The 13,747-nt window shown below is 34.6% G+C and overlaps 1 protein-coding gene across 1 annotated transcript in view; it reads left to right on the plus strand.

Annotated features, from left to right (window-relative positions):
• Nucleotides 1-13,747, plus strand: part of LOC131430575 (putative uncharacterized protein DDB_G0277255) — a 349,494-nt gene that overhangs the window by 21,329 nt on the left and 314,418 nt on the right. The window contains exon 2 of the mRNA XM_058595648.1: nucleotides 8,124-9,401. Within this exon, the coding sequence (XP_058451631.1) occupies nucleotides 9,219-9,401 (183 nt within the window). The 5' untranslated portion in view covers nucleotides 8,124-9,218. The remainder of the gene's footprint in view (nucleotides 1-8,123; nucleotides 9,402-13,747) is intronic.

Consider the following 13,747-nt stretch of genomic DNA (forward strand, 5'->3'; position numbering starts at 1 on the left):
AGGACCGGCCGGTAGTGCGAGCCCATCCGGATAGCTCTTTATGCGAGACTTTTTATAGTCAAGGGAAGTCTCCATTTGATCATCGGGAACGGGGGGGTCAGAATTTAGACTAGACATGTTGCGGAGCTACCTCCGCACAGAAATAAGTGAATCGGGGAGAAATAGAACAGTCGAATGCAGGAAGGAAAAAAAAAACTAAATAATGATACTTAACTTAAATCCAACGGGGGCCACCAAGACCTAGCCCTCGTCGATCGGCGTATCGCCGCTGCGATGGTGTGCAAAAAACCTCCGAGAGGAAAAAGCACACTCTTTTTTAATCCGCACAGTGATATCACGTACACCGCTGGGCCTGTTTTGATCGATCGAACAATCACCGGCTAACGGTACTGTTTCGATCGTCCGCTCACAACAATACACTGCTTCAGTATATAATGTGCATAAAACCTCTCACAGGAAAAAGCACTATTGTCTATTACACAATAGCGATATAGTTTTGATCGTCCGGTCACTTTATCACACACGGCACTGGTTTTCAACGCTTTCGCAGTAAACACTAAGCACGTCCGTTCACTCGGAAGGTTGAAACGGCAATGTCGACAACTGGCTTGTGAGACCAGCGTCCTATGCATTGAACCGCCAACCCGGGGTCGTGTGCATAATGGAATTTCCATTTACGAGCGATACGGTGACTCGCAAATGAATTCAGTTCAAAGTTGTGTTAGGAAGATAATGAAAAACTTGTTTTTCATGAAATGTGGCAGCACACTATGAACTATCTTTCTGCATAAGCTGCATAAGCTACTATTATTGAACTTAACAATAGTCATGTAACCTAATTAAATAATTGTTATAGTAAAGGGTGATTTTTTAAGAGCTTGAGAACTTTTTTAAACAATAAAACGCATAAAATTTGCAAAATCTCATCGGTTCTTTATTTTAAACGTTAGATTGGTACATGACATTTACTTTTTGAAGATAATTTCATTTAAATGTTGACCGCGGCTGCGTCTTAGGTGGTCCATTCGGAAAGTCCAATTTTGGGCAACTTTTTCGAGCATTTCGGCCGGAATAGCCCGAATTTCTTCGGAAATGTTGTCTTCCAAAGCTGGAATAGTTACTGGCTTATTTCTGTAGACTTTAGACTTGACGTAGCCCCACAAAAAATAGTCTAAAGGCGTCAAATCGCATGATCTTGGTGGCCAACTTACCGGTCCATTTCTTGAGATGAATTGTTCTCCGAAGTTTTCCCTCAAAATGGCCATAGAATCGCGAGCTGTGTGGCATGTAGCGCCATCTTGTTGAAACCACATGTCAACCAAGTTCAGTTCTTTCATTTTTGGCAACAAAAAGTTTGTTAGCATCGAACGATAGCGATCGCCATTCACTGTAACGTTGCGTCCAACAGCATCTTTGAAAAAATACGGTCCAATGATTCCACCAGCGTACAAACCACACCAAACAGTGCATTTTTCGGGATGCATGGGCAGTTCTTGAACGGCTTCTGGTTGCTCTTCACTCCAAATGCGGCAATTTTGCTTATTTACGTAGCCATTCAACCAGAAATGAGCCTCATCGCTGAACAAAATTTGTCGATAAAAAAGCGGATTTTCCGAATGGACCACCTAAGACGCAGCCGCGGTCAACATTTAAATGAAATTATCTTCAAAAAGTAAATGTCATGTACCAATCTAACGTTTAAAATAAAGAACCGATGAGATTTTGCAAATTTTATGCGTTTTATTGTTTAAAAAAGTTCTCAAGCTCTTAAAAAATCACCCTTTATTATGTCAAACAGCTTGATAAGTGTATGTTGTCGATATTTTTTTTCAAATCTCTACACATGCGTATTTTGAAATGGGTTCGACAAGAAGGTTTTAAACATTGACCCTTCAAGTCACTGTTGAACCCAAATTGGCGCCTTTCACTTTATTGAGGTTAAAGCAAATGCTTACAATATTATTATTTATGGAACGGGTATGGCGAGTTGATGTCAAAAAGTAATGTTTTGAGCAATTTTCAAACCTAAGATGGCGACTGGGTTGTCAAATAGGATTTGACATTTGATGTTTTAAGGTACTTTAAAAATCAAGCACTTAACCATGATACATTAGTAATTGAAAAAGTTAACTTCCTGAAATTAGCTTTAGAATCAAAGATAGTGTTTCACAATTGTTTGAATGTTTTGAAAAAATTAAATTTTAAAATTGCATGTTTAATGTCATTATGATCGGTCGTATCTCGTACATAACCCTGAAACTTTTTGTTCTGCTGTGTGACTTTGTACAGCAGTTTCCTATCGTTTAATGGTATTGATCTATTCCATGCCTTCTTGCTGTTTATTTTAAACAGACAATTTTCTGATAACTAAAACAAAGATACCCTCTTGTTACGACTGGTTTGCATAGAATTTTCGTTTATTTTAATTACTGTAGAATATTTTCTACAGGCTCCTGAACAGTTTTTATTAAGAATGGAAGAAAAAATTAAAGCGTAGAAATTTTATTTACCACTCATTTCAATCGAAACCTAGATTCCATCCTCCGAGAGCCGCTGACGTTTCTAACGGCCACCATAATTAATCGCAGCTCATAATTTCGAAGCACTTAATAAAAATCTACTCCAACAAGTAGCGACGGCAGGCCGCAACCTGCACTTCAAGAAACCGTATAGCTCTAGCCCGGGAACGAAAGAATGTAGTGTAAATTAAACCAAATTAATCCAACTGCAACAGCAGCAGCAGCAGCAGCAGCGGGGCCATTCTCGGCTATCGTTGTGTAAACTGTAACTCGTTCAGAGCCCCCGAGTTTCCACCAACCATCCAATTATAACTATCTCGCTACCGACGAGGAGCGTTGGAATGAGCATCGTAATTTGCCTAATGCCACCTCTGCTAAACACATATAGAGAACTCAAGTCAACTCAAACGTGTTCGCTCGTGTTCCATGTGACGAACGTTTCGCGGTCGGCGAGAGGCTGCGACTTGAAGCGGATTATTCCCACACTTCTTGCTTGCCGTGCTTGTTTGTTGCAGCATTCATGTTTCCGTCAAATTTCATGATTCGAACTAATACACGAACGGCGCGTGAAAAAAATAAAACCATCGTCATCATCATCATCATGAGAGTTCGCCAAGTGCCGCAGATGAAACATAAATGGTCTCCGTATCTGGCCGTCGTCATCTTGACTCTAGTCGATAAAAACTAGCCCACTAACGGATGCATTTTTTCGAAGCTCAGACGCCGGGGCACTGCAGCACCAACCGGCGGGTGTTAACGGGAAAATTTGATCATAAATTAATTTTTAGTTTATGGCAATAAATTTATTTGTTTTTTTTATTGAATTTAAAACTATTTTGCGTCGTAATTCATTGTATTTTTATTATTTTGGCTGCTATTCTCGCCACTTCCTTTTCTTTTCGTTATTCACTCACGTTCCCCTGTGCATCTTCAAGCTTCCATTTTTTTTTACTATCCTAATCGGACTGATCTTTATTACTTTGCAATCAAGCCGACACTTAGTTTTCGCGCTGTTGTTTGTTTCAAAGTATGCGGTGATGACGAGTTAGAAAATAGGATCACTGTTCGGCTTATAATCACTTATAAACATTGTAACAAGCATTTCAAACCGCAGTTACAGATTGCTTGCCACGTAAGATTTTTTTTATGTCTCAACTCAATTTTTCAAACGATGAACTTTCAGAAAAGGTATTAAAAAATCCTTTTGAGAACTATAAATTTTCAACCGGTGGAACTGCTCTGCCGTTAAGCTACTCTTGAGATGTGAGAAACACTTCTCAAAAGATCCAAACTAATAAAATAGCACACTACACGCTTATTTTTTCTTATCGAAGGCTTGTGTAATGTAATAGGCAAGTAAATGTATATCATGCAGCCTATTTGAGATCACTCAGGAACCCCTCACAAAAGTGCCGAACGAGATTTCCTACCTTCGATCACACCGAACGAATGACGAAACAAGGTTGAAACCTCTACAATCCAAACCAATAAAATATTCACTTACTGAGAGACCTCGCATACCAAACGTAATTTACAACTATACACAATTATCGATTTGATTTTCTGCAATTTATTTTGTCTCTTTGCCGTTTAGAATGGAAATCTCTCTGGTAGCTCTTTGGCAGAGTAGTTTCACGAAGAATTGGAGAAGTTTTTCAGGCTTGTGTCCTGACTCAAAGTTTTAAGTTTAATTTCACTGTTTCATTCTCGTACACAAAAATGATGACAAAAACAGATTCAACTCTTAAAATTATGAATGAAATGATTTCAAATAGACATTTATCTAAAAACTAAAAATATAGAAATGTTTGGAAATATAACAGAAGAAAAACTGGTAATACAGTAGGCACTTACCAGCATAACAACAACATTTTGAAAACATTTTGAAAACATTTTGAAAACATTTTGAAAAGATTTTGAAAACATTTTGAAAACATTTTGAAAACATTTTGAAAACATCTTGAAAACATTTTGAAAACATTTTGAAAACATTTTGAAAACATTTTGAAAACATTTTGAAAACATTTTGAAAACATTTTGAAAACATTTTGAAAACATTTTGAAAACTGGTTGAAAACATTTTGAAAACATTTTGAAAACATTTTGAAAACACTTCGAAAACATTTTGAAAACATTTTGAAAACATTTTGAAAACATTTTGAAAACATTTTGAAAACATTTTGAAAACATTTTGAAAACATTTTAAAAACATTTTGAAAACATTTTGAAAACATTTTGAAAACATTTTGAAAACATTTTGAAAACATCTTTAACATCTCTAACATTTTTAACATTTTTAACATTTTTAACATTTTTAACATTTTTAGCATTTTTAACATTTTTAACATTTTTAACATTTTTAACATTTTTAACATTTTTAACATTTTTAACATTTTTAACATTTTTAACATTTTTAACATTTTTAACATTTTTAACATTTTTAACATTTTTACATTTTTAACATTTTTAACATTTTTAACATTTTTAACATTTTTAACATTTTTAACATTTTTAACATTTTTAACATTTTTAACATTTTTAACATTTTTAACATTTTTAACATTTTTAACATTTTTAACATTTTTAACATTTTTAACATTTTTAACATTTTTAACATTTTTAACATTTTTAACATTTTTAACATTTTTAACATTTTTAACATTTTTAACATTTTTAACATTTTTAACATTTTTAACATTTTTAACATTTTTAACATTTTTAACATTTTTAACATTTTTAACATTTTTAACATTTTTAACATTTTTAACATTTTTAACATTTTTAACATTTTTAACATTTTTAACATTTTTAACATTTTTAACATTTTTAACATTTTTAACATTTTTAACATTTTTAACATTTTTAACATTTTTAACATTTTTAACATTTTTAACATTTTTAACATTTTTAACATTTTTAACATTTTTAACATTTTTAACATTTTTAACATTTTTAACATTTTTAACATTTTTAACATTTTTAACATTTTAACATTTTTAACATTTTAACATTTTTAACATTTTAACATTTTTAACATTTTTAACATTTTTAACATTTTTAACATTTTTAACATTTTTAACATTTTGAACATTTTGAACATTTTTAACATTTTTAACATTTTTAACATTTTTAACATTTTCAACATTTTTAACATTTTTAACATTTTTAACATTTTTAACATTTTTAACATTTTTAACATTTTTAACATTTTTAACATTTTTAACATTTTTAACATTTTTAACATTTTTAACATTTTTAACATTTTTAACATTTTTAACATTTTTAACATTTTTAACATTTTTAACATTTTTAACATTTTTAACATTTTTAACATTTTTAACATTTTTAACATTTTTAACATTTTTAACATTTTTAACATTTTTAACATTTTTAACATTTTTAACATTTTTAACATTTTTAACATTTTTAACATTTTTAACATTTTTAACATTTTTAACATTTTTAACATTTTTAACATTTTTAACATTTTTAACATTTTTAACATTTTTAACATTTTTAACATTTTTAACATTTTTAACATTTTTAACATTTTTAACATTTTTAACATTTTTAACATTTTTAACATTTTTAACATTTTTAACATTTATAACATTTTTGACAGTTTTAACATTTTTAACATTTTTAACATTTTTAACATTTTTAACATTTTTAACATTTTTAACATTTTTAACATTTTTAACATTTTTAACATTTTTAACATTTTTAACATTTTTAACATTTTTAACATTTTTAACATTTTTAACATTTTTAACATTTTTAACATTTTTAACATTTTTAACATTTTTAACATTTTTAACATTTTTAACATTTCTAACATTTTTAACACTTTTATCATTTTTAACATTTTTAACATTTTTAACATTTTTAACATTTTTAACATTTCTAACAATTTTAACATTTTTAACATTTTTAACATTTTTAACATTTTTAACATTTTTAACATTTTTAACATTTTTAACATTTTTAACATGTTTAGATTATAACATTTTTTACCTATTTTAAATTTTTAACATTATTTTACATAGATTATTTTACATTTTTTAGATTTTTGTACATTCTTTACATATTTTAGATTTTTTACATTATTTACATTTGTTACATTTTTTATATTTTTGAACATTTTTCACATATATTACAGTTTTTAGGCTATTTCACTTTTTCATTTTTGCATTATTTTACATTTTCCACATTTCTACATATTTCACATTTTTTACATTTTTACATTATTAATATTTTTGATATGGTTTTTTTATATTATTTAATAATTTCTTTACGTTTTTACGTTATTACATTTCTTACCTTTTTTTTACATTTTATACATTGTTTACATTTTTTACAGTTTTTGCATTTTTACATATTTTAAATTTTGTACCTTTTTCACATTTTTTAAATTTTTTACATTTCTTACATTTTTTACATATATATATTTTTTACATGTTTTGAAGTTTTACATTATTTTATATTTCTTACGTTTTCTACATTTTTACATTATTAATTTTGTTCATGTTTTGCAGTTTTTGCATTTTTTACTTATTTTACATATTTTTCATACTTTACTTTTTCTACATATTTTTTTTTTTAATTTGTAGCATTTAAAATTTGGATACCTAACAAAATGATTCAAATGGGAAAATTGAAAAAAAAATTAAAACAATCGGAAAAAACCAATTATTAAATTATAGTAAAATATAGGCTAAATAATAGAGACATGACAAATTTGATAAAAATTTTGAAAATATTAAAACCTACGCAACAGATGAGTGAATAAAATCAGAGTAAAATTAATTAACAGCAAACGTAAAAAATAGAACAAAAATGTGAAGATTTCCAACTTGAATTTTTTTAAAATGTTAACCAGTTTCAATTTTCAACTGCTTTAAACTGCTGTTTCAACTGCTTTAAATTCTCTCAGCTTGTTAAAATATGATTAAATAAAGAAAAAATGCAATTATAATCAAAATGACAAAATCAACTTCGGAAGTAAAAAGAACGAACTCGGAAACATAATTTGAACAAATAATGAAAATTTCGATAAATGGCAGTAATATTCAAATTGCGCATAACGTGTGTATAACGTTTTATCGTTAACTTGGTTGGTTATGACGTATCAGTTGTCATGAACGTTTTATAGTTTTCTATGAGTATCCAGTGGAAAAAAGATTGGAAAAAGACAGATGAACGAAGTAACAGAAATGAAAAAAATCCTAAGAGATGGCTACAAACCAAATTGTTTTTCCTATTTCTGGAAATTTTTGACGTAGGACTACGTCTTTCTCAACTCCACTGATCTGGGTGTTATTTCGCAAATTTCTTTGAATTTTTTTGACTTGTTTTATGAACAATAAATAAAATCTCAAATCTGAGAATATTTCAGCATTTGTTGCAATGTCTCGAATAGATCAAAGAAAATCTTTATAATTGTAAAAATAACTTCACAATGGTGACCTACTCTTACCGAAAATAACCTGCGCACCCATTCAATCGTAACAGTTCACGATGTATGGCAATTTTTCTAACCCACTTTCCGCCATCGCATCCGATTTCTCACCATCATTAAACTTTCTTCTTCGTCTTCCATTTCAGCTGCAAGCTGCGAGTCATTTTCTGAAGAACTCCGACATCGACTCGGCCACGAACAATAATCGCAAAATTGCAGCGCTCTGAGGCCGGCACCGAATCACATCCGAATACTCCCAAAGGGAAAAACAAACGGAATCCGACGGGGAGACGACGCGCGTGGAAAACTTAAACCGGTGGAAAACCGATTGGGCTGTACTGGTTCTGGCCAGTTTCTGGCGCGGCCTAGCGATTAGCCGGTGCCGCACGGATGGTGTTATTGAATAACAACGGTGTGGTGTGGAAATTCGATTGAGAGATAAGAGCTCAAGCGGCGGTACGGCGGTTCTGTCACGGGACGTGGCCAAAGTGGTTAATGGAAAATATGTAACAGAAAACAGAAAATAAATCACACACCGAGGTGCCGGTTTTCAGTTGCGGTTGCCCACAATCAGCCTTACCGATCAGATGATAGAGCTACAGCAGCAGCAGCAGCAGCAGGTTTGGAAAAGTGTTGAAACCGAAGCCATAGGAAAGGAAAAGTGAAAGATTAGGTACCGACGTAGTTACGGGCTACTGCTGCAAACACTTCAACTGGGCTAGATGCGTTTCTGGTTCGAGATTCGCGTATGTGGTTGCGAATGAGTACGCAATTTGTGCTGCTACTGCAGGTGATGGGAAAGAGTTGATTTGTAGTAATTTTTCATGTCTATAGAAATTTGTTGCAAGTCGCAAAAGAAGAGATAGTATCGAAGAAAACGAAAAAGGAAGAAAAAAAGAAGGAAGCTTTCTGTGGCGAAGTAAGCGACCGCGCGCGCTTTTATTTGTGTGTGTGTGTGCGTTTTTTTTTTTCATTGTGTAGGCACTAACAGCTACTGGGCAATAAAGCAATAATCGAAACCTCAAAAACCAGTGCACGAAGTATTCCCGGTAGCTTTAATTAAGATTTATCGAGTAAGGGTTTGGCTACTGGTTGACTCACTGAAAAGCCTTCGGGGGCCAAGTGAGATAAATTGCTGTGTGTTCCGATTTGGGGTTAGTGTGCGGGTGGTCTGGTGGAGTCTGTGCGAGTGAGGGAGAAGAAATTAAAACAGCCTCAAAGTGTCGTTTAAAGGGGCCAACATGCCTCCGGTGAATCAACCGGAAACGAGCTCCGGTCCACCGAGCAGAACACCATCCATTATGGATAGCCCAACGTTGGCTCGTGTCGAAAGAGCTCGGCTTCGTCAGGAGGCGGCCGGTGCAAACGGAAGCAGCAGCACCCAGCGGGAGGACAGTCTGGAACGAGTACTGCTGGATCCTAAGGTAATAAGCTACTGACTGAGCAGGATGGGAAGAGAAGGGGGATCTCTGTACAGATGTTGCACTAGAGTACAACTTTGTTTCCGATATTGGATTTGCTGTTGCTTATTTTTTATTTTGAAAAACGAATGCATAATTCGGATGAATAACGACACAAAGCTGAAAACGTTTAGCCCGATAAGAAATAAATGATAAATTCGGATCGAAATCTTAGATATAGGCTACTAATTTCAATAAGTCTTGTCTCATTGGTAGACAAAAGAACAATGATATTACGCAGTTCTAGATTGGAGATATATTTAGCATTCGGTTATAATTTTCCGATTGAGTGTTTGTAGAATTTATTTGAATACGTCCTCAGCACATAAAAGCAAAAAAACTTGTCCTGGCTCGTGAGACCATCGCCTTATACTCTCAATAACCCTTGTATTATACTATTAAGTGGTTAGGTATTATAGCTCAGCCGAACCTATGTTTCGTTCTCCATGACGATGAAACGGTTATACCACACAAGCAGGCCCGTACCCAGGATTTCGTTTTCGGAGGAACCCTGATCGAACATTAAACATCTAACTTCTTTATGTATCTAATTCTTGGTGCTTGGATACCTTCAGTACCTCCAGTTTCTTAGAAGCGTAAGTGCAGATTCAAAAGTAATTAACGAACTGAAAAGAATTTCCGAATTCGAATAGAAAATAGTAAACAATTTATGTAAATTATCATATACTAGTAGGGATGCAGCATCTCGAGTGAATCGAAAACGAAAAAACGCTAAAGAAATATTCATCTATTTTACAGAGCTTATGAGAGCACCGCGATTTCGTAGCGTAGTTTCAAATGAAGAAGACGAAACACTTGGCTGAACTAATATTTTTCCGATGGACAACTGCGTGTACAAATCAAAAACGTTGCGTCGTCCGAATTCTTTCAATAAATCAAGTTTTCCGCCAGGTAGTAACTTAGGACCCTTGCTATTTGTAGTATTTTTCAACGATGTTGCATTGCTCTTGGGATCTGGTTGTAAATGAATCTACGCAGATGATTTAAAACTGTATCTCACTGTTCCTAGTGTTGAGTGATTGCCAACGACTGCAAGATTTGCTAACAATGTTTGCAAATTGGTGCAAGGAAAATAAACTTATTAGCAATGTAATCGAATGTCCTATTAGTCTCGACATTCATGGAACAATTCGCATGACTCAGGTGTGTGGTCTTGGTGTACAAGTGGATGCCAAACTGACGTTCGATGTCCAACGATCGCTAGTTATTTCGAAAGGTTCACGTTAGCTGCGATTTATCTCTAAAATTGCCAAAAACTTCAAAGAACTGCCGCGCTTCAAAGAACTGCCGCTTTGCTTGAAGGCTTTGTATCGCTCACTCGTCCACCCGATTCTGGAAAATGCTTCAGTAATCTGGTGTCCGTATCAAATATCGTGGAGCCTTAGACTTGAACGTGTTCAGAAACGCTGATCCGGATGGATGCCAATTATTGGGAACCGATACATAACATGATTTAAAGACTGTCCCAGAAAGTACGGACGCAACCAAAAACCGCTGCCATTTCGCAATGGTTCAGAATCTGTCAATTTTTATGGCTGCGTCCTGTTGTTTACACTCTTCTCTAACCACTTGTGCAGTTGTTTATTCGTTTTCATTAGTTTGTTTCGAAATGCGTGGACTTTCAGCAGAATAACGTCGAAATATTGTGTACAAATGGTGCACAGAACGCGGACTGTCACTAAGAAAGATAGCAAAAATGGAAGGAGTTAATGAAAAAGCCGTGCGAAATGCAATCAGGAAGTTCGATGAGGATAACACCTTTGAGGATAAGCCGAAAACGGGTTGAAAAAAAGGTCCTGCTAACCCTCAGTTGGATAAACGTATATTGAAGGCGTTCGAGCAAAAGAAGGAGGTTTCAGTTCGGGATGTGGCCAAAAAAGTGGGCACTTTGAAGTCAAATGTTCTTCGTGCTAAATAACGTTTGAATCTTCGAACCTATAAGAAGCAGAAACAACTAAAACGTAGTCCGAAACAAGAAGCACCGATCAGGCCGAGGGTTCGAAAGCTGTACAATACGATTCTTGCTGGAAATTTGAACTGCATGATCATGGACGACGAAACCTACGTGATACTCGATTATAAATCCTTGCCGGGAACACAATATTATACGGTGCGAGAGGGGTAAGTGTTAAACCAGTCCGAGACATCGATTGAAGTCGATAAATTTGGTAAGAAAGCTATGGTCTGGCAAGCAATTTGTAGCTGCGGTAAGATTTCGAGACCCTTCATCACCACTGCTTCAATGAACAGCGAAATATACATCAAGGAATGTTTACAAAAACGACTTCTACCGATGATTCAAAGCCGCAAGGATCCTGTTGTCTTCTGGCCAGATCTTGCTTCTTGCCACTACTCGAAATCAACGGTAGAATGGTATACTACCAAAAATGTCACTTTCGTCCCAAAAGACATGAATCCACCAAATTGCCCACAACTTCGACCAATTGAGGAATTTTGGGCATTAACGAGGGCACATCTTAGGAAACATGTCTCGGCAGCCGAAACCATTCAACAGTTGGAAAAAGATTGGAAAAAAGGTGTCAAAACTTGTCGCCAAGAAGTCTGTACGGAATTTAATGAGGAACGTTCGCAAGATGGTGCGTCAGCTAGTCTACAATGGCTAAAAAAAATCTAATTCAATCATATGTAGGAAAGTGAAGTGAGCTCCATTTTTTCACATTTGGTTATTATTGTCGGTTCTTCCGGAACCGAAAGCTGTATAGCGGCATAGTGACAATCGGTTCTTAAGATTCTCTATGGCGATTTGAATTTTGGAAAAAAATAAACCGGTTGTCGGACTTGGATAAAATTCAGCAAATCATTTACGGGGTTTTCAATGGTTTATTTGGTTACAGACTCTCATGGTCTGCAAACTAGCCAAAAAAAAAAACACTAACCAATATAAAGAGGTAGCTTAAGAACATAGTATTCTTGAAACTTAGTATTTACTCGCTCCTAGTGACCTAACTCTCACATGCAGTTTTCCTGTCAAAACATTCAATGTGAGCTATCCTCTTCGTGAGGAATGGTTGTCTGGAACGACAACTTCATGAACACATAGTTTGTTATACGGACGGTTCTCTGTTGAATGGTCGTGCTGGTGCTGGTGTCTACTGTCGTGAAATGAGGCTGGAGCAGTCTTATTCACTTGGTAGATACTGTACTGTGTTCCAAGCAGAAATCTACGCGATTCTGTGTGGAGTACAATCGGCACTTCAGCAGAGAATCTGTGGTAAACGAATTTATTTTTTGTTCCGTCAGTCAGGCAGCCTTAAAAGCACTCACTTCGAATGACTCACGGTCGAATCTAGTGATCGCATGTCGAACTCAAATTGAAGACCTCAGCATTTCAAATGCTGTTTACTTCTTATGGGTACCCGGCCATTCGGGTATTACTGGAAATGAATGGGCTGATGAGTTGGCTAGAGCTGGTGCAACGAATGATTTCGTTGGTCCTGAACCAGCTTTACCATTTTCAACTAGTTGGAAAAGCACAAGATTCGTTTTTGGGCTGCATCCAAACATGCCAGCTACTGGCGCAGCTTGCAAACTTGCGCTCAGACAAAAGCATTTCTACCCGATTTAAATCTGAAAATGTCAAAGTGTCTACTGCATTTTTCCAAGCATCATTGCAGTATTCTGGTCAGAGCTCTGACTGGACATTGCAAACTCAATTATCACATGGCTACTATTCAACGTGCTGAGTATTTTTCGTGTGATTTGTGTGAATGCGATTATGGTACTTCATATCATCTGATATGTAACTGTCCCGCATTGAGGCAGCTACGTATCCGGGGTTTTGGTTCTCCATACATGGTTGAGACTGTGTATGCGGAGCTAAAATTGAAGGATATTCTCTCGTTTTTTACCCAATGTGGTAAGGAGCTATAGTCAGAAAGGTTAATCGTTCTTCCTGGAGTGAATGAATCATTTCTGTATTCACCTTAAATAGGGTTTAGCAGATTGTTTGGCATCCTTTAGGGGGCACCCAATTTACTTCTGCTCGTACATACTGCGAATCGTTCTGCATTCTTCCGGGAGTGCAGAATGGTGTCGCTTTTGTAAGATCTCTAAATCCTCTCGGGAGTTGAAGGTTTTATTAAGAGCAGAATGTTCAGGACCTCGTAGAGGTTCAGAATTTACTTCTGCTTCCACTAAATGTGATCCCCAGCAGATTGTTCAGCATCCCTTAGGGGTGCAGAATTTACTTCTGTTTTTTTTGTGTTTTTGTGTCGTCAATTTTTCCCATCCTCCTAGTCCAACCCTTACCATTTTCTTTCAATCCTTCC

The sequence above is a fragment of the Malaya genurostris genome, chromosome 2 (genome assembly GCF_030247185.1).
Source record: "Malaya genurostris strain Urasoe2022 chromosome 2, Malgen_1.1, whole genome shotgun sequence".
Classification (NCBI taxonomy): domain Eukaryota; kingdom Metazoa; phylum Arthropoda; class Insecta; order Diptera; family Culicidae; genus Malaya; species Malaya genurostris.